Source organism: Arvicanthis niloticus, chromosome 22 (genome assembly GCF_011762505.2).
Source record: "Arvicanthis niloticus isolate mArvNil1 chromosome 22, mArvNil1.pat.X, whole genome shotgun sequence".
NCBI classification, from domain to species: Eukaryota; Metazoa; Chordata; class Mammalia; order Rodentia; family Muridae; genus Arvicanthis; species Arvicanthis niloticus.
In genome coordinates this window covers 17,758,580-17,783,561 of record NC_133429.1, presented here as the reverse complement: position 1 = coordinate 17,783,561, position 24,982 = coordinate 17,758,580, and the positions used below count along the sequence as shown (strand labels likewise).

The 24,982-nt window shown below is 42.6% G+C and overlaps 1 protein-coding gene across 1 annotated transcript in view; it reads right to left on the bottom strand.

Moving 5' to 3' along the window:
• The window catches only part of Fgd6 (FYVE, RhoGEF and PH domain containing 6), a 112,758-nt gene that overhangs the window by 26,507 nt on the left and 61,269 nt on the right, over positions 1-24,982 (bottom strand). Inside the window, exons 6-8 of the mRNA XM_076920024.1 lie at positions 16,035-16,186; positions 13,454-13,610; positions 10,638-10,725 (exon numbers count right to left, since the gene is read on the bottom strand). Of these exons, the coding sequence (XP_076776139.1) occupies positions 10,638-10,725; positions 13,454-13,610; positions 16,035-16,186 (397 nt within the window). The remainder of the gene's footprint in view (positions 1-10,637; positions 10,726-13,453; positions 13,611-16,034; positions 16,187-24,982) is intronic.

Sequence of the window (24,982 nt, the reverse complement as noted above, 5' to 3'; positions counted from 1 at the left end):
TTTTTTTTTTTTTTTTTAAGTAAACTGTCTCAAAACCCAAGGAGACTATTGCTGTTCTTTTAAATCAAAACTAGGAAAGAAGAACACCAGGAGTGGTGGTGCCTGCCTGTGACCTCAGCACTTGAGGGGTGGAGGCAGGAAGAGCAGAAGTTGGAGACCTCATATTTGAAGCAGAGATAGGGGTCAGAGAGGGGTGTTTGGGGAGAGAGAAATGAGGGTTACAGACATCGCAAAATGCACTCTTGGGCCACCAGGTGGCGCCATTGATTAATTAACTCCTGAGCGCCCTGTCCCTTATCATTAGTGTAAAACTAACTGAAACACACCACAAGCAGCCTAGGGATAGAGAGAGTTACCTTTCTACTCACACAAGGCCCAAGATGAAAGGATGGGGGCGGGAGTCCTAAAACACCAGAGCTTCTAGTAAGCCTCACCCACTCTTAATCATAATCGAGCAACTAAAAATAGAAACTACTCAGAGGTTAACCTAAGTGTCAGTCATTGGCGGGAGTCTAGAACTTTCTGCCTTCAAAGGGCCAGAGGCCCGGACTGTGCTGAAGGTGGCTGGTGGCGGAGCACAGGAAATGAACTCTGGAGGAGTAGTGTTCCAGAGTAAAATGTTTCAAAGTGGAGGACAAGGCTTGCTGTGTTTTCAGATTTCTTCTTTCTTCTATAACCTGAGATGAGTTTTGCAACACGTGCAGACTTACCGGGATCCGGAGAGAGATCATCTATTCGTGCAATGAGCCTGCTTTACAAAGTCTCGAAGTTTGAAATGAACAACTTAAAACTGCCCTGGCCCTCCAAAGATCGTGGCCATTTGAAATATGAAACAGAGGGATACATGTCAGCACCCTGGGAGGCACTCCTGGAGGTCTTTCTGAGGAATCAGAGGCTGAGATTCTTACTGGCTTTGGAAAACCAAATACGGTTGTTCTGCTGAAGGAACATAGCAATCAAATGACACCTAATAGCATCCTGCTATATGGAAAGACTCATGGTTTGCTCAGCCATCATCGAGAAGCTTCCTCCTCCTCCTCCTGCAGGAGATGAGAACAGAGCTACAAGTGGGAATGGGAGACCTCTAGACACAACACAAACACAGGGAGGGCCTGCACAGGGCTGGCTCGGATGGGGTCCCAGAGATGAGAGGGGAACTGGACACAAGCTCCTATCCCTAACCGAGAAGATGTCTCCAACTGATAATGGCTCACAAAGGAAAACTTACAAACTACACTTAAGGGACTGGCCCTTGCCCAGTAGTCGATGCCAAAACAAAATAAACTCGATGGTATTTTTTGGAGACATTTTTGTCTCATACTGCTTTCTCTGGGCATTTTTGTTTTTTAACATTACAGATCTTTTGCTTACATATTACCGTTTCTGATTTTGAGTTTTGTGATGTGTGTGTTTGATGCTTTTTCTTTTCATTCCCCCCCCCCCCCGTTTGTTTTGTTTTACTCTAGTTTGTTTTCTGAAGAGAGAAAGAAGGCATGGAGTTGGGTGGATGAGGAGGTGGAGAAGATCCGGGCGGAGACTAAGAAGGGGAAACAGTGATCAGAATATATTGTATAAAATTTTTTTTAAAAAAAAGAAATTCTTACTTCCCTGATCTAGTAATGTCTAACCAAGGAACAACCTTGTAACTTTTTTTTTTCAGTTCACTTTTATTTACCTTTTTTTATCCACTCATTTTTTATGGTGTTGGAGATCAGCCTCAGGCCTCACACACAGGTTAAGCAAGCATTCTGCTACTGTGGGCCCGAAGTCCCTATATCACTTCTGGATAAGAACAAGAATTGGGGTGGCTAGTGTTGTAATATACGCCGGTAATCCAGCTACTCAAGAGACTGAGACAGGAGGATTACAGAATTGAGGGAAAATAGCAAGACCCCATCTGGGGCGGGGACCAAATTAGACCAACCAACCAACCAACAAACAAACAATACACTATAAAATAGTGTGAAACCTACTTTAATAAAATGCATTGTAAGAAATTTGGTGAGTTGAATAATAATGAAGAAAACTTAAGCCATGAACATCTCTCTAAAATAACGTATACAGTATTTTTTTTGAAACAGGTTGTCATGCAGCCCAAGTTGACCTTGAACTCCTGATCAATAATGCTTCCATGAATATAGGCATGTGCCATCCAGCTTCAGTTCCTTTCTTTGAAAACGATAGTGTCTTGCTCTGTAGCACAGGCTGGTCTTGCGCTTTTAATCCTCCTGCCTCGGCTTCCTGAGTGCTGGGAATGCAGCTACCACTACTCGCATGAGCACAATTTTGAATTGTTTCCTTCTGGCTTTGTAAATGTTTGGTGTATCTTGGTAATATGCAGGATTTCCCGTTTACTTCATTGCCTGACAGTAGTCTTAAATCTGCTGTCCAGGCATAGCAGAGGCTATGAACACCATCTTACCTCACTCCTTAAAGTTAACAGATTTGGATAGATGGTGTGATCATTTTAATTGTAACATGGATCACTGCTTGATAAGCTGTCTTTTTCCATATTTCAAATTGCTTTGGGGGGATCACTATAAAAATGTTTCTTACTGAGATACAGGCTGGACCTGGACCTCAATTGAATAATATCTTAATGTAGGGCAGAGTCAAGGAAAAAAAAAAAAAACTTCCCTATCTAGCCAAGAGTTTGATGACTTTGGTCCTGAGAAGGCAGCTTCAAAGGACTCATGACCCAAACTGACTTCATATTCATGCTGTGGGGAGATCTAAGGGCACATCTTAGGATAGGTGGGCCCAGCCCCACAGACTTCTTTCATGGGTGAGGCATGCCCAGAATAACCTTGAGAGGAGTCAAATGCCAAGGGAGCCTTCAAGAGATTATTCTGAGTTGTCAAAGACTTGGTCTTAATGGGTGAACTATCAAGGCTGCCAGTTGACCAAGTGAGAATCTCAAGTACACAGAAAGGGCCTTTGGCACATTTAAGCCACTCTGTAGTGTAAAGAAACTCTTGTCCATATTTGTCCCTACCAACAGAGCAAATGTTACACGTGGGGAGACAAGTGTACTTCAATATTCGACAGCCAAGCAAAGAATAAAGCAAATCCAAGCAATCAGAGTGAGTTCAAGTGTAGCTGAATTTCCATGGTTTCTCCAGCTGGAGCAGTTCCTGTGAGCCCCTACTTCCGACAAAGACTGTGAGAGAGACTCTAGCGACACATTCCTGCTCACTAAATCTCTGCCAAAACAAGTCCCAGAAACAGAGGCATTCGGCTACTTCCAGGGAATCTGGGTCAAACTCGTGTTAAGGATTGAAGAAGAACTTTGTATCGATCTCCACTGGTAGAACTTGGGTTTTCTGCAACCTTGAATGGACAGAACTGAGCACATAAACTGGCAAGACTTGATTTTCACTAACCTTTATGGTTTTGTTTCTGTAAAACAGGGTCTCACTGTGTAGCCCTGGCTGTCCTGGAACTAGCAATGCAGACCAGGTTGGCCGCAAACTCACAAAGATCCACCTGCTTCTACCTCCCAGGTGCTAGGATTAAAGGCAGGAGCTATCTCACCCAGATCCATTTTCATTAACCTTTAAATGAAATAGGAGTTTCTATCTACCAGGAATATTGTTGGCAAATCCCAGAAGTATTAACAACCTTTGTGACTTCATCACCATGGAAATCCCAGATATTTTATGACAAATTATGGTTGAGGCAGAAAACAGAAAACACTGTATACTCTCATTGGCACCATCTCTAATTTATTCCATCTCCTATCAGATCCTATTTAATTCAGTGCTGAAGGAGCACATTTCGCTAGGCGAGGTAGCGCAACCTGCAATCCCAGCATTTGGGATCAAGGTCATCCTTGTCTGCATAGTGAATCTGAGGTCGCCTGGGCTTTGACACCATGCCTCAAAACAACAACGAAACCAGACTAGGTCTGAGTATGCAGTTCAGGCGCTAAGCAAGCACAAAGCCTTGAGTCCGATGCCCACTACTCCACGAACCAGGCAAGGTTGTATGCTGTAACACTACCTCTACAATGGGAATGCAGGAGGCTCCTTGGCTCCAGAGGAAGCTCAAGGCAGGTGCAGGCAGGCTACATGAGACTGTCTCAAAGACCAAAGACAGACAAACACATAAAAGGCACAGGGAGAGAGAATGTGCTTGGTTCTTAGGTTGTCAGACCTTCTCAAAGCATTTAAATATTTCTACAGATATAATTTATTTAATAGGATCTCTTAAAATGGCTTCCTAAAAACTACAATTAAGAATGATTTACAACAGCCCAGGAGCTGGGCTAATGAACACAAATGCTGAATGGCATTATCCCCCTATCTCATGTGGATAGAAATGCCTCCGTCAAAGGCCTGGATTTGTGAGAGAGTAAATTCTTTGGTGGCTAAGGTATAGCCATCACTCTTTTAAAATCAAATTGTAACCTACACAATGTATTGAAATGACCTGTTTAATTTCTCTGTGTGTGTGTGTGTGTGTTCTGAGACAGGGTCTTACTAGGCAATCCTGTCTGGCCTGGGAACTGTTAGCCGGCTGTGCCCCCCACCCACCCAAGAATTGTGATTAAAAGTATGGACCACGAAGCCCGACTCAAAACAACTTTGAACTGCTTTGGTTTTAAAATAGAATATTTGCCACAGGGGTTTCCAATAAGCTTTTTTTTTTTTTAAGTGTAATCTCTTGGTTTACTTCTTGAATCTGCAGATGAACCAGCCTGTCACTCACACTCACAGCCTCAGAACACTATAACAGATGTTTTTAATATCCCATTTTCTACCAACATGGAAAGTCTCCGGTCTCTAAAAGCTAGAGGGGATTAATGTCATTCCAGACAGAGGCAAAGACTACAGGAAAGAGTACTAAAACATATCACTAAAACAACTTTAATATAACATCAATATTTTCAACAAGATCAAAGAAATTACAATGAATCAAAGTTCAAAGGACAGTTGTTTCCCCATCACTGTGGAAGTGGAAAGGATTTTCAGAAACATTTTAAATTATATTTTTAAATATACTCTATCCTCAGTGATCCTGTCTGATTCTACTTCCTTCAATATCAATGTAATAATGTTCCACAAATAAAAAAATGATTTTATTGAGAAAAATTCTAATATAATATATAATATAGGTAGAGATAAAAAAAAATCTGAAAAAGTCTATGAGTCATTTCCAAACAATAGACTATGAATAGGGGGTTGGCTTTTTATATTACTTACATATTTTTATGTGCATAAAAGAGCCCTTCAAAGGAAAAAGGTGACCCTTCCAAAAATAACAAGTGGCAAGATCCAGACAAATTTTAGGGAGAGAAGAACTTGGTGGTAACCTGAGTAGTTGGACACAGCCTCAAAGAGGGCTGTACAGCCTGTGGGGCAAGGGCTATTGTATTGTATTGTATTGTGCTATCTGCCTGTCCCTAGTGTCCAGGACAGGGCTGGCCAGTAGGAGCACCTGCTGAGGGAGTGATTAATGTATGAGGGAACACAGTCTGGGAGGACAGGCTTCAGCAAAGTAAGATTTGCATAAGCTAGAGCTATAAACCAAGGTCTCTAGACTGTAGATGGGTGTGCTCTTGACTGTTCTAGCATGCACAAGGAGGGCTGGGGATACAGCTGACTGACTGAACACCGGCTGAGCAGGCCTGAGGTCCTAGGATCAATTCCTACTACAAAAGTGAATAAGCAAATAAATCAGATAACAAATAAATCAGTCAACACAATCTAATAAGCAGAATCAAAGTACATGCACCTTCGGCAGGGAACTGAAGCAACGATTTGCCGAGTTGCACAGGGTCTGATAATAGGTGGCGTGGCCAGTATGAAGGTGTTTCTGTAGCATGGAGGAGGTGGAGACAACTCTGACCCAGATCGCAACAGAAGCAGCAGCCAGAGGGAGAGGAGAACCTGGAGATCCTCCCAGGGAGTAAGACTAGGAAGAAGTTTAGTCCTTCTGGAAGGGCCGGAGTTGTGGAAGCCTGCTTTCAATGTCAAGCGCTATGAAGTGATCTATCCACCCGGCACACACTCATGGTGCTCTTGCAGGAGGATTCGGACTTCATGAAAAGGAGCACCTACTCATTTCCTGAGCCTTTCAGTTGGTCAAGGCTTGGATATGGGGCAAGATCCATGAGTTCCAGACAGCTTGTTTCCTGAAGAGATGAGGAAGAAGCAACGCATCCTGCTTCTGTGGCACTGTCTGCTTTCCTCCTGCCTGCCGCCTCCTAATTTCCACCCTTGCCAACTCAAGAGAACCTGGTGTCCCACACACTCAGGACAGGGCCTGACTGTGGTGCATTAGCCTTGACCAGTCAACACAAAATAAAATGTAAAGGCATTCGGGATTCATTAGGACACTCACTCACTGTGTTTCCTTGAGCACTTTATACCATGCATTCTCTTTAGATTGTACTCTGAGTAGATCTTAAGAAACTACTACCAAGAATTACTGAATTTATGAAGGCATTTATTTTACCGGTGCTGGAGGATGCAAGTCATAGCCATATGCTTTACAACTGGGGGCTCAACAAGGACTTCCACTAAGAATCTAGCTGGAATTTTTTACTACAATGGAGAGAGAACTGAAGTTCTCCCATGGGGGAATAACACTGGAAAAAAACAAAACAAAACAAAACAAAAAAAAAAAAAACCCAACAACAAACCAACCAACCCAGGATAGCTAAACAGCAGCACAGACTACTACTGCCTCTGGGGCAGTAGTAGTGCCTACGCACTTTTCTCTAAAAGATACATCACGTCTTATCAGTCCTTCCTCTCTATGTGTTTCTCAGACTCCCTCTGCCAAGAAATCAAGGCAAGTTCAAGTCTACTTACACTGAGTCAGGCAGGAATCTTCCCCTACTCTGCCAAATACCTAGATAATAATCACCATCAGCAGCTGCTTCAAATAAAGGCTTATTCTTCCTTTCATCTACTGTAAGGTTCCTACATTTGAAATTACAAGGTCTTGGGAGGATTAAGCTATTTGAACTTGTTTTTCCAAACATGGGACCCCAGTTAATCATTTAAACAAATGCAGACTTAAGACTTAACATCCAGATTGGAGAAATGGCTCAGCAGTTAAGAGTCTGTGCACTGTTTCTGAGGACCCAGGTTCAATTTCCAGCTCTCTATGGTGGGCTACAACCACCTCTAACTCCAGTTCCAGAGCATCTGATACCCTGATACCCTTTTCTGACTTTGATGAGTACCAAGCATGCATGTGGTATACATACAAACATACACACACACACACACACACACACACACACACACACACACACACGAAGATTTCTACAAGTTCCAGGTAGCTTAGGTTATATAATGCATTCTGGGCCAGCCTAGGCGCTTATGTAGATTATATCTATAACTTTTTAAAAAGTATATACCAAAATTAAAATGACCCCAAAAGACTAGTGTTTTGGAATACAGCTGTAATTCTAGCACTCATTAGTCTGCACTAGGAGGATTATAGTGAGTGTGAAGCTAGCCTGGGCTACATAGCAAGTACCAAAGCAGCCAGGACTGCATGACAACACCCTGCCTCAAACAACATTAGAATCAAAATTTAAGAACCCACCAACCACTTGAATGAAGAAAAACGTTAAGAGTCCAACCTCACATGATGTTGGTATTATAAAACAACAACAAAAAGTCCGTTTGCTCTGCTTACAGGCACGTGCCATGATGCCCAATGTATCCAAGGCTTCAGGCCTACTCAGTAAGCACTTTACCACCTCAGCTGCACCCATAGCCCCAAATCTGTTTTCTTAAAAACAGATTTTAATGAACAGAAAAAGAGGTCATGAATTTGGAAGAGAGCAAGGAGGGGTATATGAAAGGGTTTGTGTTGGGGGCTGTCTTTGAGCAAAAAGCGGCTATCAGCTTTGCAGCCATCTTGAGCCATATACCCTGACATGAGACTTGGATTACAATAGCCTACAACAGCTGAGCACACTCCGATAATCTTGGTTTAGATACCTTGAGATTAAAGGTGCGTGAGATTAAAGGTGTGTGAGATTAAAGGTGTGTGAGATTAAAGATGTGTGACTTAAGAGTGTGACCTCGAGATCAGATTTAGAGACAAGACCTAAGGGCATGATTATAGGTGTGACTTAGAGGCATGGCTTAGAAGTGAGACATATAAAAGGCAGAGACAGAACAGAACTGAGAATCAGACACAGCAGAGAGAAGACAGAGGAGACAGAGAAGCAGGCACTTGGGAGAGAACTTGGAAGAAGTAACTTGGAACTTGGAGGCACTAGGGACTAGGAACTAGGAACTCAAGACTTGGGACTTGGACTAAGAAGAGAGACTGAAGAATAAACGGGACTGAAACGCACTCTGTCTGATCTCCATTCTTCGAGTCTGTCCTCACTTTTTCTCTTGCTGAACCCCGACCCGAGGACTGGAGCGGCAGCTCGGGCCACGATATTTTAGGCTGCCCAAAGTGGGGCAGCCTAGGCCCCAACATTTTTTGCTGCCTGAACAGGGACTCGAGCTTGGGCCTCAACATTTTTTGGCGCCCAACGTGGGGCTAGTGTGGTTCTCAACAGGTTTGGAGGGAGGACAGAGAAAGGGGAAATGATGTCATTATAATCTCAAAAATAAAAAGATTTTTAAAAAACGTTTTAAAAAGCCAGGTGTGATCTGGTGAGACATCAGAGTTGACACAAACACTGGCTGCCCAGCCTGAGGAGCTGACTTCAACCTACATGACCCATGTGGTAAGGAGAAAATGGACTCTTGCAAGTTATCCTCTGACATTCACATGTATGTGATGGCACACATGTGCACGCATACCTCACACAACACATGGGCAAGTAAGTAAATGTAATAAAAACACATGTCAGGTAGGTGACACAGGCCTATTATCCCAGCATTCAAGAGGCTGAGGCAGAAGTACAAGTAGTTTGAGACAAACTTTGTTGCCTCTACAATGAAACTTGTCTTAAAAAGATGACACACATAGTTTTAAAAACTCGTTTTACTCATTTCTCCACCAAAAACAACTTTGCATACAATCTAACTTAAACACAGGCAGCTTTTTAACTATGTAGACCAGCCACGGTACAGGGGAAAAGGGTATCTTTTACACTTTCATTTTCAGTAGCTGGAGCCTTCCTTCTCACACCTGAAGCCATGGTTGTCTTTGCCACTAAAAGCAGCCCTCCTTCTACTGCTGTGACAATGGCCAATGCTATTGGGTAGCTGGTTACAACAGAATGTTGATTTATCTATCAAAAACACTGGGTGTCAGCACTTCCCCTTGTCCTGTAAATTAATAATCTCAGCCAGAAGCAGAGGAAAGCAGATGGACAGGATTTCCTCAAACTATTTGTGTAGCTTTGTGTCATTCTAGAAAGAAATCCAGTGCCTAATTTGCAGTTAGGAATTCAAATTGAGTTCTTGGTACACCTTGGCTGGCAGGTCCCAGGTCTGAAAGAAAAGGACCTGCCATCCACTCTTATCACTACAAATCCAGGAAAGCCTGTCACATCTGCCTCAAGGGACCTGAGCAAATGCTGCTTTTCCAGGTTCACATATACCTCCATTAATCTTGGTGTAAAAGCACCTGACTAAGGAGACAGAATGCACATCATTCTTTCAAGGACAATAGTCACAGCCAAGTACCTCACATTCTATTTACACCAAAGCACATGTGTCTGCTGAGCTACAGTGACATTTCAATGATCTTAAACACTTTGATACAAAGTATAATGCATATATATGTATTATATATGTATACATATAAATATATATAGAAAGAGGAGGGATATATATATATATATATATATATATATATATATATACATATATGGATATATACATATATATGTATTTGTATTGAGGGGGATATATACATATATAATACATTGTATTATATATAATACATATATATATATAATACAATATATATATACATATCCTCCTCAATATCCTTCAGCAAACATCAGTAGACAAAACAGTATGTATCAGATAGTATGTTTGGCACTGTATTAGTTTCTGTTATGACATCAAACCACCTAATCTTTATAAGCCTGGTATCTTGTCCAAGTCACTATGGTAAGTTTTAAGCCAGGGAACAAAAGGACCCAAGTACATGTGCATTCATCCAAATCATACTTCATATTCCCTTGTAAACTAGCCAAAAGTCTAAAACCTTGCAAATGATAGTCAATATACCCAAATAACAGTAGTGAGGTTACTGTTACAATTGCTAAGAATAGCTACTATTATTAGAATTTAAAATGCACAAAGACTTACTCTAAGGATCATGCATATAGTTCAGTTCATTAATCAATCCTCATAAAAACAGAGGAAAGTATTAGGTTCACAGGACAGTGCTATACAAGCATATGGGCAGTGAGAAAAGACCTCCTTGGGATTAATAACATCACTGGGATGAAACAACACAGGATGAGGGTTGTGTGGTGAACGACACTCAGAACAGTGGGCGCACACAACCCACAAGGGTGCCCTGAGGTGAGTGTGGACACTGGATGGTCAAAGAGTGAAAGTGGTTCAGTTCCATTGATGTAATCATCTACCAGGTAGCGGTTGGAGAAGACAGGGAGCTTAGGTGGGCTTAGGAAGGGCAGTGCTCAGTAAGGCACGCGGCCTCACTTGGCTGGCAAGGTTGGGAGACCCCACCTGTCAGTAGCAGCCTGTACTGAGGGATCCTCTGAACTGGCTTTAGCAGGTAGTGTTTCAGGGCCAGGTTGGCACATCGCGGGCTCATCTGAAGGGGAAAAAAAGGCATTCAAAGTAAGCCCATTGCTTTTTCAGAAGCAGAGAGTCCAGGCTGAAGCACATAGGAGGAGAATTCAGAGATGCTTCCTTTTGTAAGACACAGTGGCTATGCAGCAAGGGAAACTGACTGGAGCCATAAAACCCACCTCTCCAGTCGGCTTCTGAAGCTGCTGCTCCTAAGGGCACTGGTTCACAACCCTCTCACAGAGTGTGGTGTCCACAGTTGCAGTCTCTACTGGGGATATCCCAGCTTCCACTCAAGGGACATCTGTCAGTTCAACCCTAACCAAGAAGGGAATGCATAACCTCTAAAATAAGGAAGCAGATCTAAAACCCTATTGGGGGTTAGATTCAAATGACAGTCAGAGCCCTGTGGTCAATATACTTACATATCATAACAACAGGGTACAGGGAGAGCAGCAGAAATTAAAGCTCAGAGCAGCCTAGCTAAGTGCCCCTTCTCTTAGAAGAATGAAGAATGTAAAAATCTTGTTGGATGAATGGTCTTATAAAAGACAGCTAAGCCCAGATGAAAACGCCTGACTATAACATTGTCCTTGGTGTGTGTATGTGTGCTGGGGATAGAACCCAGGGCATGGCAAATGACAAGCATGTGAGCTGCTCCTGGGGCACGTCATGAGCCTTGGGACATTCTGACTTGGCCAAAAAGCCACGTGATTCTCCTTAAAACTCTTTTCCTTAATATGTAGAATAGTTACCTCAGTCTATTCCTGAGCTTCACTCAGTGTGAGAGTTTACTGTGTGGTAGGATCAAAATGAGCAGGTGCATGTGCGCTTGCACTGCTTTATGAGACAGACTCCTCTATGCAGCTCAGGCTGTCCCTGAGTGCTATGTTCTTGTCTCCACTTTCTGGGTGTTAGGATTATAGGATGTGCCATGACACCCAGTGATGCCTCCTCTGGATGGTATAGATGGAGAGGTGAGAAACAGCAGGGAAGACTGTAAATTATTTTCAAAGGATAATTAGTTGCTTCTTGCACAAAGCAGATAAAGTAAAAATCAGCAATACTATAATATTTTGAAACTTTTCATTTCTTATTTTGTGTGGCTAGAATATACTGACCATTCTAGCTAAAGAAATAAATACTAAAATATAGTAACCCAAATTGACAGGAGTAGAATGAAACTAATTGTTTTTAAAAAAGAAAAGTATGTGATACCGGTGCTCAGGAGTAGAGGCAGGTAGGCCAGGGCCCAAGGACAGCCCTGACTGCAAAACCGCCTTGAAACAAGTCTGGGGTACAGCGTACAATGTCATTTTATCCTAACAAGTTTACACCTTCAAACTTTCAGTCAAAACAGAGCTTTAGTTGGCACAGAAAATAAAACAAAGGCAAAGTTTATAACTTTGACGCCAAAACTGAATTTATCTACTTATCTAACAAAAATTGTGTTCCTTTCCATAACTGTATGTGAAGCTGTCAGACACACAGAAGAAAATGTGAGGTTGAAAATAGGAAAGGATCCCTCCGTATTCAAATCGATTGAGGCAGAAGGCACAATCGGGGTGGCCAGCCAGAGTGGAGGAGAAGGACAAGTTAATGTTTAATGGCCATGGGATCGCAATCCTGCAAGACTATGCGTGTTTCAGATAGATGGCTGCATGATACTGTCCACATATCTCATACCATAGAATTATAAACGGAATGGCTAAGATTGTAAATTGGTGGTATATGCATTTTACCACAGGCCTAAAAAAAAAATAAGATTATTTGTTTATTCCTTAGTTGTGTGTGTGTATGTGTGTGTGTGTGTCTGTGTGTCTGTGTGTGTTGGGTGCACATGTGCCCCTGCATGCATGCTGAGGTCAGAGGACAGCTTTCAGAAGTCAGCTCTCTTCTTCCACACGTGAGATCCCAGACGTGGCAACACGTGCCTTTATGCTCTGAGCTAGCTTGTTAGTGTTCCCTCCCTCCCTCCCTCCCTCCCTCCCTCCCTCCCTCCCTCCCTCCCTCCCTCTCTCTCCCTCTCTCCCTCTCCTTCTCCCTCTTCCCCTCCCCCCCCACCCCCCACCCCCGTCTGTCCCTCCCTCCAGGGATTCATGTTGTCCATGCTGACAGGAATTCAGTATGTACCTAAGGATGACCTTAAATTCTGTCTCTTTCCGCCTCAGCCTTCCAAGTCCTGGGAACACAAGCCCGTGCCCCTACACCCGGCTGACAAGAGCTGAAAGCCAGGACGTTGAGGCCAGCATGGCTATCCAGTGAAACCTTGTTTTAAACAAATTAACTGCCCCTAGACAAAATATTGTTTATCCAATTTAAACAGTACAATATGCAATAACAGATCTTCAGAACTGAATATTGGACAACATTGAATTTTTACCGATTTGATCAATTAATCCCTTCTAAGATTTAAGACAGATTATTTTTATCATTCATTTACTTATTTATTTATTGGGTTTGTTTGTTTGTTTATTTATTTATTTATTTATTTATTTATTTATTTATTTATTTATTTTGAGACACAGTTCCTCTGTCCTAGAACTCACTCTGTAGACCAGGCTGGCCTCTAACTCAGAGATCTGCCTGCCTCTGCCTCCCAAGTGCTGGGAGTAAGAGCGTGTGCCACCACTACCTGATGAGGGAGATTATATTTTAATATTTTTATTCAAATGTTTTGTTTCCAATGACCATAAAAGACTAAGGCATAAAAAAATAAGAAGAAAAAAAAAACACTGTGTGATAGCAAATACCTCGAATTCTTTGACAACCGCAGCAAAGGCCGGATTCTTCTTGCACTGCTCATCCAGCAAAGCTATGTTCTTGTCAAATTCTTTGATGTATGTGGAATACATTTTTAAGTATGGCCCCTTCTTTACAAAGATATCAGCAATTCTTTGTTGTTCGGTCCTATGGATAGAGGACACACGAAAACATAAAAGCAGTCACTAATGTGTCTGAGGCACAGCTAAGTCACTAGCTCGTCTTTCTAATTTTTTCTCTCTTCCTGCCATGAACACATTTTGTCCAGACTCTGCCAGATCTGACTGGCCTCACTTTTTCCATTCTTCTCTATTCTGTTTTTAGAGCCTAAAAAATATACATCCTATTGTGTAACTTCCAATGATGCCTTTTTTTCAGTGTATGTGTATGTGTATTGAGATGGTCTCAGCAAGCTACCCAGACTAGCCTTGAACTCACGATCCACCTGTTTCTGCTTCTCTCCTGCTATGATTACAGCTCAGTGCTATGACACCCAGCTCCAAGGACCTTCTATTGCTCTGAGAACAGAAATATATTCCATGCACACAAGGGCTACTATGCTTTCCTGTCTGGCTGGCCCAGGCCATGATTTTCTTCCCCGTTTCCTATTCTGCAGAACTTCTTTGTGTTCTTTAAACATACCAGAATCCATTCCCATTTTGTGCCCTTTGACTAAGCCCCACTAGAATGTCTGCTCCATGAAAGTAAGACCTTTGTATATTATGTATACTATATGATACACTTGTCATATGTAGATAACCAACCAGCACAGTAGAAAGTCAAACCTTGGAAAATGAAATGGCTATTAGGCATGGTGGCTCACTCCTGTAATTCTGGTACTCAGAAGGGTGAGACAGGAGGATCATCCTGAGTTCAAGATTAGCCTACACTTCATAGTAGATCCAAAGCCAGGGCAGCTACAAATTGAGACTCTTAAAAAAAAAATCAATATAATAACTTATTTTTAAAAATCAGATAAACAAGGGGGCAGGCATGCTGCTCCTATTACAGGAGGTGGTGGTAGTTCAAAGGACGTGGATTCCTTGACCACAGCTATAAGTACCTTGTTTCTCATGGCTCTACCCCAATAAAACTGAATTGCCAGCAAGCAGCAGATAGATCAAGAGGCAGAGGGGCCTTGGACCATGCCCTTCCTTACGGAGCAGAACATGATCTATGGCCTGGAGACCAAGGGGAAGAGTCAGTGCTGGCTAAGGATGTCCTACAAGACAGCAGAGCAGAGGTGTCACCGTGGTAAGGCACAGGGCCACGACGTTCCAGGTCAACAAGGTGGGCTCTGCTTGCAAGTTTCCCTGGCAGAGAGATACTGCACGCCAGCCCAACCATCGCAGAGTCACCAAGCCATGGTCCCTACACAGAGTTTCAAACTTCTATTTTATAGACAAAGACTGGCCCCTCCCTGCCTGGTCCAGAATTGAAAATACTATCATTTCTCTAACTGTGGGAGCCCTTAAATCAGTTTTACTAAGACAAACACGCACATTTCAATCTACTTATAGTATTTGGTGCTCTAAATACTATAATACAAATATATATTTTTGAGCTCAGGGCTTCTGGCATGATAGGCAAACCATTAAGTTAAATCCCCAGCTCTTTTTAATTTTAAAAAATATTTGTGGGTTGACTTACTTATTTATTTTGTGTGGGGCATGAATGTGAGGTCAGGGGACAAGTTTTGGGGATCAGTTCTGTCCTTTTACCATGCTGGTTCTGAGGGTCAGTGGCAAGCACCTTTACCCACTGAGCCATCGTCCAGCCTGTCTTTCACGTTTTCTGTTGAGACAGAGACTCGATGAGTTGCCCATACAACTCAATGGACTTGTGGTCCTCTTGCCTCGGCTTCCCAACTATTTGGGCTTTGCAAGCCTGCTCCATAAGCTTCCGTGAAAAATTTTGAGAGACAATGCCTTATTCAAAGACTTGAACTACTTTGCTAACAATAAGTGAAACTTTTTCCATAATTGAAGAGTTATCTCTTTTGTTAATTTAGTCTGGTTCTTAGGAATGCTTAATATTTCTAATACAGATGATCTATAGACCTAAAATGTGAGGAAGGCTTTAGTATAAGCAAAAAATATTTAAACCTCTTTGTACTACATATATGTACCTAAAGTTAGGTTTTAAAGCCAATTCAGGGTAATATTAATATAAAATCATATAAAGAATAAAAGATAAACTATGTACAGGAATTATTTTGGTAATTATACTTCATTTTCACTAATGATAATTTAAATAATTTTAAAAATTACAGCCTGGAATGTATCAGGAAGTGAAACTCTGTCTCAATAAATAAACCGAAAAACAAAACAAAATAAATAAAAAAAAAGGAACTAGCTAAATTGGCTTGGCTTGGTTCTGAGCAAGCATTATTGAAGAACTTTTTAAATGGTATGGCCACCTGAAATATTCAATCTACAGGTAACTGACAAAAATTTCGACATACTGAAACAATGCTATATAAGGGACACCACTCTCCCTCTCCCCAGCGGGACCTCTGTGATTTCATTTAAAACTTCAAGCTCTGGGGAAGCCTAAGTGGCCATATTTTACCAGCTCAGCATTCGTTCCTCCAGTTCCTTCAGAAGATCACGGTTGAGCTCATACAGCTGAGGCAGGTAGTACAGGATCTGGTTAAGGATCCGGTCCTCAATCACTGGCTTCCCGAGCTGCCTGGACACATGGGCTACAGCACCCCGGAAATCCTATTACAGTCAGGAGGGCAAAGGTTAGTGTTCATACACGTGACTTGATCAAAAGCTCCTTGCCCACTCATCCTCTACCCTACCAAGGTTGGCAATCACAAAGCTATTTTATCTTTCAATTACACAAAGAAATATCTAAAAACTGGTTTTCAGCTCTAGGAATTAAAGTCACTCTAGTGCAATCATGTAAATATGATGACTCTTATTTTGTCACATGGGGCAATGGCGCTCCCTCACAAGGCATGAACTAACAAAACCCCAGCGCGAGGCACGAGAAGTTGTTCGCCAGCGGAGTCTAAGAGAATCCCAAAGTAAGACAAGCTGTTGACACTTCTTGCAGTTGCCTCCCAGAACTTGAAGTTAAGACCCTACTGCTGAAGACACCACACACTTTGGACACTGCACTTGGAGGAACCAAGCTGGAATTGACCCGGAGGCGTCCTCCCCAGAGACTAGCTCACATACTATCTGAAAGCATTATGCAAACTGCCAAGGGAGAAAACCAGTCAATCGTCTTACCAGATGGAAAGCTTACGAACTGCAACAATGACCAGCGAGGTAAGACGGTGCTAAGGGGCAACAGTGGCATCCTTATCTTGGGGGTAACCAACGACTGTCTAATTGGACTTGAGGCCTGCTCAGTATGAGGAAATGCACACCTGGTGGTGTGTAAACCTAGCCTGTGGCTGGAGAGGACCTTAGAGAGGAACCTACTACGGCCATTTGTCTAAACCACGATGGCTATTTTTAGTTGTCAACTTGACTACTAAATATGGAATTAACTAATATCAAAAAATGGAGGGCACAACATTTAGAGACTTTTGTTTAATTTGAAGTTACAGATCCATCTCTAATCTGGATCTTGAGGTGGGAAGATCCACCTTTAATCTGGGCCTCACCTTCTGATGGAATCTTATACCAGGACAAAGAAGAGGGAAGCTTTTGCTCGTTGCCTGCCTGCTCTCGCTTTGTTATCGAGTCCATTCCGTCACTGGTATTAGAAGCCCACTTGTACTGAGACTAGCTGAGACATCCAGCCTCGGGGACTGAGCAACTTCTGGATTCTTAGACTTTCCATTCATAGCCAGCTATTGATGGATTAGCTAGACTACACTTTGTAAGTCATTCTAACAAATTCCCTTTCTCTGTATATGCATACTAGATCGCGATCCATTCTATAAATTGTTACTCTAGAGTCCTCTGACTGATATATAAACCTGTATATTTTTTAACTTTATCCTAAATATTGACCTTTATCCCCACAGATATGTGTAGCTTTTACACCTCATCAAAGAAGCCCCCCTTTGCAATACATCGAGACTATTACAGAGATCCACAACTAGTCAAAATGTAGAAGATAAATGATTGTGGGGTGTCTGGCCCCAATTGGTTCACCTACAACACAACCCCTACACTCAAGGCTCAGGAAACACTGGGGAAGCAAGAGGAGAAAAGATTCTAAGTGCCAGAAAACCAGGATAGCTGATCTGAGACAGCATCTTCTAGATGTGACGGGGAATCTCTATTCACGAAATCATAACTTATTGCCTAAACAAGCACTGTTTAATGACACCAGCTTCGGTGCCAACATGAATGGAGGAACTCTCACAAGGCCCCACAACTAGATGAAGAGCTACAGGCAACCGAAGGCTGCCAAAAGGGAAAGAATCATTCCCTGCCCACCCCCAGGGAATAACCCTGATAGGTTACTCAATCCCAAGTGGTCGGCCCAAGCATATCTACATATGAGCAATACTAAGTAGACTCAGGACACTTTGTGTGTTTGTGCATGTGATTAAAGAGTGAAGTGGAAGTGTGGGCAAAGCAGGAGTTGAAGGGGGGAAGGAAAGGCAGAGAGGGAAGGGCAGAATTAAGTAAACGCAGTACTTATGCATGATAGTCTCAAAAATATTCAATTAAAATTCTAACAAGCTCTAAGGAGGTCTTAGCTAGCTCCATTCTGGATTTAAGAGCCCCTTATCTCTGTCAGTAGTCATTTCCCAACCTGGAGCCTCTAGCTGAGTCTCGCAGAGGGAGGCACTGGGCAATCAGGAGTCTAGATCTAAGCCACTGCCCTTGACTGACTGTGCTTCCTTGACCTGGCCTTGGTTTCTTCATTTGTGAAGTAGGTGCGACTGTTACACAACTGGTATAGTACTAGCAAGAATGTTTAACTGGCTGTTGCACAAACATTCTGCAATACATTTGGTACAGAGTCAACACAACACTCTGACTTTAGGTCTTAATGCTCCTCTCCTGTGAGCCAAGCTCCCAATGAGGTCACCATCTGTACTTTAAAAACCAGCCACCTGGTCCTATACCCACCCCAACAGCACCTAATGGGCAATGACAAGGCTGGCCGCATAAGCTCATGGGCAACAAACCCACCTGGGGTCTTCCTGGGGTGTCACCCATCATGAACTATCGAGAGAGGTAATCCTGTCCAGCCCTACATACCAGCATTCCTGAGTTCGACTTATCCAGAATCATCCCCTTTGAGAAACCAAGTAGCATCCTCCAATACTACCCAACAACCAACCCAAGGCACAGGCCCCCAATCTGTATCATATGAACCCTGCAGAACATGGTGGAGCAGATGCCCTCTGGGTTCCCCAATTTCCCAGGCCAACATGGGGTCCAGTGAGGGCTCAGCATGGCCACGTGCCACCCTAGTCCTTGCTGGACAGGGCAGATATGCCCCCACAGCAGGGCATGGCGCCCCACGGCCTGCACTAGAGTCATGTCCCCACCACAAGGCTTATGACTCAGCAGAATTTTATGCTGATGAAGCAACGGGGTGTATAAAGTCGAGGTCTACACCCAGCCTCCCCACACTCTCCCTTATAGGCACCCCACTTTCTGCGGCAGTGCAGTGTTTCTGGACCGTCAGGTGGGCTGACTCCCAAACCTCATGGCCAGTCAGTCCTTCTAGCAGTCACCTCAGGGGTCTGGAGCTGGGGATACTGAGAATATGTTAACTTTCAAAAGTTTATTTTTCCTAGAAGAAAAAACCACACATATTTTCATCTTCTGTTCTTTCTAAGACTACTAGTACCATGTTTTAATATAGGTCACCAGCACCACACCCATCACTGCAGAGGAGGAGGAGGAGGAAAGGGTGGGGGAGGAGATAAGTGTTTGCAGAGGCTCCAATTGTCCTCGGAGGGTGGGCCTCAGGACCTAAGTTAAACAACACTGGAATCTCCCCTCTGTCCAAGACTCCAAAACAACACTTCTAACAGTCCGATTACAAATCCTCACGCAGAGCCTGAGGAAACTCGATAGGCTTTCTCTTGGAAAGGGCTAGCATTTCCTCTATTGACCCCTTCAACATTTTCCCCTAAGAGACAAATTAATTAAGAGCATCTCTTACTTCTCCGGGACAAATTAAAAAATAAAAACAAAGATAAGGAAATAAATAAAACAAACCCCAAATTTAAAAAAATCCTCACATGTACTCTAAAAGAACGGAAGGTTTCCTACCCAAAAGTCCACTCAAGTGTTTTTACAGAGTGGGGCACTCCGCCTTCTGAATGGAGACAAGCTTTCCCCGCCGAGCCATACCCCCATCTCCCCTCAATGTTTTCTTTATGTTTTGAGACAGTCTTGCTGAGACCAGGATGGCCTGAGGAAATCAAAATCCCGAAGCTTCAACCTCTAGATGACTGGAATTACAGATGTGCCAGTATGGCCTCAAAATTGTTAAGTAGCCAAGGATAGCCTTGAACTTCTGATCTCACCCCCTACATCCCAAGTGCTGGAATAACAGGTCTGTAGCACTATACCCAGTTTATTACGTGCTAAGGATTAAGCCCAGGGCTTCCTGAATGCTAGGCAAGAAAGTCTACAACAGAGCTATGTTCCGGGCCTCCTCACATTCTTAAATACTAAAAAAACTTTTTCTGGAAGCAGAACCTGGGCTCATTATTATTGCCCTGTCAGTCACAGTAATCTAAAGGAATACCTTATCTACATAGCGACTACAGAACTACCTTGTATAACTAATTAGTAAAATATCAAACAAGAATTTAGTTTGCAAATGCTCCAGTTTAGAAAACCACACAAGCATCTCCAGAGATCCAGCTGACAGCAGCCACACCCCATCTCTTGCAGCTTGCCTCAATCAGCCCTGGCATTTGCTAGGAGAAAACGTAGCTAATTAACTCTTCTGGAAGTCCTTAGATTGTCTACAGCCAAGCAACACTAAGGAACGCATTTATGAATCATGCCCCAGATGGTAAATATGTTCAAAGCCCAGCAAGGTAAGCAGTGATACATTTAGCTGCCAGTGTAGTGATTAGCACAGTTCAGATGCAGGAGTTCCTGCTCAGCAAAGCAACAAGATTGCTCCTGTCTTCCTGCAGAATTAAGTGATGACTATGCTGGTCGCTTGGCAGCAGAATAACTTTTGTTTTCCAACTGGAAGGCATTTCCTCGTCATGACAGTGATAGTGGATTTTAGCTGCTAAGTAGCTGAAGAACCAGTCTCACACTGCTTCAGCCAGACTCTGCATTCCATGTCTTCCACCAGTTCCAGAACAGACACTTGTTTATTTGAGACACATTTAACAAAGACTAGTCAAGTCCAGAGTGGGCTGACCAATGACATGGTCCCCATTCAGGAAGCTCTTATCACAACCTGGTGAGGCTTGATTTGTTTTCAAAGAGTACTGAATGTTTGGGGCAGCTCTAGATGAACTGAAGACCAATGCTACAGTCTTGAAAATTATGGTAGTAGCTCAAAAGAAAATAGAAAGTTTATTTTATACTTAACAGAGAGCCAAAGAATGACAGGGGTGGTGGCATATGCTTCTGGGTAAACCCAGCACTTGGGGGTGGGGAGTGGCCCAGGCAGGAGGATTGCTGTGTGTTTGAGGATGTGCTGACCTATACAGGAAGACCCTGTCTCAAAAAGGACAACATTTAATAAAGACTATAGGAACTTGAAGAGTTTGGACCTTACAAGCCACAGTTGTATGCCTAAGCAGACACTTGACAGTGAGTCTCTGCTTTACCAAAGTGCTCAGCAGAAGCACTTTCTTATCCAACCTGGCTTTACTAAAATCTCACCACCTGCTTCAGGGTCTGGCCCTGTGCCTCTCCTGCCACCATCTCTCAAGCAGTAGCAGATCACCCTGTCCCCCACTTTTCCTACCCACTGAAGCTCACTTTCTCCTTGGCTATGAATTCTGTGTTTGGAGTAAAGTCCAATTCCTTTACCACTGCAAAATCAGCACTGGTACTGAACAAAGTCTGTCTTACTGTATGTTTTTAAAAAGGCCAGACATGGTGGTGAATACTGCTGATCCCAGCACTTGGGAGGCAGAGACAGGTGGATCTCAGAGTGTGAGACCAACCTGGGCTATATATGTGTGTGTGTGTATCCATGATAGCCAGACCTAGTTATAGAAAGACCCTGTCTCAAAACACACACACACACACACACACACACACACACACACACACCGAAACAAAAATTTAAATGTCACTTAATAATTATTTCCACCTGGGGCTATCACTGGTTTTCCTGGTGGCAGAGTGCTCAGCCCACAAACTCTTACGTTAAATCCTCAACACCCCAGCTCAAAACAGAGCATCCCTGCCTTCAGGCTAAACCCAGTAACTTAACAGCCTCCATAACTGCACTCAGCATGGCAACCTCGTTGGTACCCTTTCTCTTCTTTGGCTCCATCTCCCCAAGACAATGCACTCTGACCCTGGGGCCAGATGCAACTAATTCCACAGGAACTCCACAGGTAAACTTCCCAGCTACTCATGAACTTCAGGGGTGGCCAACGTGGTAGCACTGGAAGGAGGCCCAGCTTTTTGTTTTTTATTATAATAATAATAATAAAAAGATGACTATGACATGTAATTTTTAAAAAATCCTAACAGCCAGGATAATTTGGGAAAGTGTGACAATCTTTAAGAGGCACATTTTAAGAGCAACTAAACTATTTTGGGCAGAAGCATCTAAATTCACCAAAACTCCCTTCACTACACCAGTGCAGATGCAGGTGAGAAAAGAGACCCAGAGCTTACTTCTGCACTCCAGGGAAGCTGGTGACGCGCCTGGCAGTGTGGCCTAGTGGAAGAGCACCAGCCTAGACTGGGTGAGGCCCTTCTGTTTGAAAACCAGCACTGGAAAGGAGAGTGGAGTAGAGAGACAAAGAGACTGCACAATTAAAACAAAGGAGGAGGAGAGTGGAAAATATTACGCACATTGCAGATATTACTGACATCAACTAGACAGAACACTAATTCTAACAAAAACCAACCAAAGTTTCTGTATGCAAAGTCAAGCAACCTATGATTACATTCTCTAAATGTTCAAGCTGGAATTTTTAAAGACTGAAAGGGACCTCTACATAACAAAGCGCATTACAACATTAGTCTTAACAATTCCTCCCAATAGCCCATAAATAAGATCCAGATCAACCTCAACTCTTTACAATATCAACATTCTCACTCTGCCTACTCTAATCAGTTGGGGAAGACCCTAGCAAAACCATCAGTGCAAATGGGATCGAGTCTGAACATCTGAGGCATTGAAGCAGAGAACAGATGGCCTCGCCTATAGAGTGGGGCTGGCTATCTCCAGAACCAGAGACTGTGTGACTTAATTACCAGCTGTCCCAAGAGGAGGGCTTGACCTTCAGCCATTGTTTAATCACTCTTAGGAGCCCATGAATTGCAAAGCCCACATGGACTCAGGGAGAGGCAGGAGCTCCCAGTGAGTAAAAATCACTTACAGAAAACCAAAGCAAAGGAAGGCAGGCAGTGCTCAGAGATGTGTTATAAATATGCAAAAATAAAATAACGACTGGGAAGTAAACGGGAAAGTCCCCATCCCAATAACTTAACTTTGGTTTGGTCTTGTTTGTTCAGGCAGAGTCTTGTTCTATAACCCAGGATGGCCTTAAACCTGTGATCTTTGTGCCTCATCCCCCTCAAGCAGGGCTGGCAGGGGTCTACCAGTGTGCTTTGCTGACTTTGTTTTTAGAATGAAAGTATTTTTCCAGGTGAAATGATCCTTCCTGTTCTGTATTCACAGATCAGGTTGTGCATAAGTGTCAGTGCATTTGATGCAAAACAGCAGAGAAACCAAGCGTTTACACCACGTTCTCAACCCTCTTTAGTAACATTAATACATCATGTTCAAAAGAAATCTAAGAAAAACAATCCAGCTTCATTTTCATCTTTAGAAGATGAAAAACAAGAGTTTCTCTGGTTTCCTAGGCAGCTGAAAAGACTTCTGTAAGCAACAAATATGCCAGGGACACACTACATCCTACAGATACACTATAAATAGCAACGGTTAGGAGTGCAAGCAAACATTTTACATTTGTGCACCACAAACTCACACAGACCAGACTTCAAAGTCCAGCTTTGACATTTAGTAGCATTTTTAAACAGGTTACTTTCTTTGTTTATTTTAAACAAAGAAAAAAAACATTTTTACAGATGTTGTGAGGCTAAAAATAAATGATTTATATGATATAATTATATATATTAAAAGGTATATAAAGAATGCTCATTAGAAGGCCATTTATTAAAAAATATTTGGCACCCACAAGTCTCTGGAAACTAAGTAGCAAAGATCTGAAACAGAGCCACTGAGAGAAGACGCCAAACCAAGGCAAGGGAAGACAGAAGCAAGACAAATGTGCCATAATAATGAATTTCATCCGGAAGTCTTAATATAAATGGAATTGCTCAAAAAAGAAGGTGGTATCCAAGTTAATAGGAGCTAAAGGGAAGACAAAGCACATGATCATTTGTAAGTCCAGATACCTCACAAGACAAGGGTGTACTTGGAACAGAATGACAAATTCTAAGGTGTGAAAAACATGAGAAGTGCAGAGATGTGTTCATTTTATATTGCACTTAGAAAAATAAACAACATTCTAGTTGGTATTAAGATATCTTTCATTATTGATAGAAATTTTGACTAGGAGACGTGTCTGCTCCTGATAGTACCTTCTTCATGGTTCAAGAAAAATACTGAGCATCAAAACCTCCATATGGAGTTGCTCCAATAGTGGCAAGGTAGCCATCGGGCAAGAATTTCCCTAATTCATCTTCAGACAAAAAATACTGTCCAAGAAAGAACACAAGATGGAGGGAAAGTCAACAGTTTAGCTCTGCCAAGACAGAGTAAGCTAGTCCTTTGTAGTTCCTGCTTTACTTAAGGTCTGCCAGATGGTTATGGCCCAGAAGGCTGAAGACAGATGCTCCAATGTTTTGAGGAATAGGAGACTGTCCAGGTAGTCAGCTGTCTCTGCAAATTGGCTAAGTTTTTGAAGCTATGCTTTGATGCTTCCTATGTATCCAGGTAACATTTAATTCGTTCTTGGAGCTCTAATAGGTTTGAAGACTAGTTATAATCTCATAATCAAACTTAAGTTGTTTAGCATTAAGGAAGATGATCTAGATTTGAATGGACAGTTTTCAGATGGTAATGCAAGTTAAAAATCAAAACAATTCAGATATAGGATTGTAGACTCTTTAAGTTAGGGCAGAGTTAGAGTAACGTATCTAAATTGACAAAATTAATGAACTGGATGTTATTAGAATATATCATACCTTATAGCTTACATAACTGTGATAACTATGCTCATTGTGTATCTGAGAGATAAGGCCTTTTTAATGAAAAGGGTGAAAGGTTATGGGTTGGTTATAATACTACTTGTGTTAATTTAGCTCCCCAAATTACATGGAAACACCCACATCTGAGTGCAAGACACTGAGGGTCCTTGTCCCCAGTTAGCTATGATTGGTAGGCCAATGGCTGGA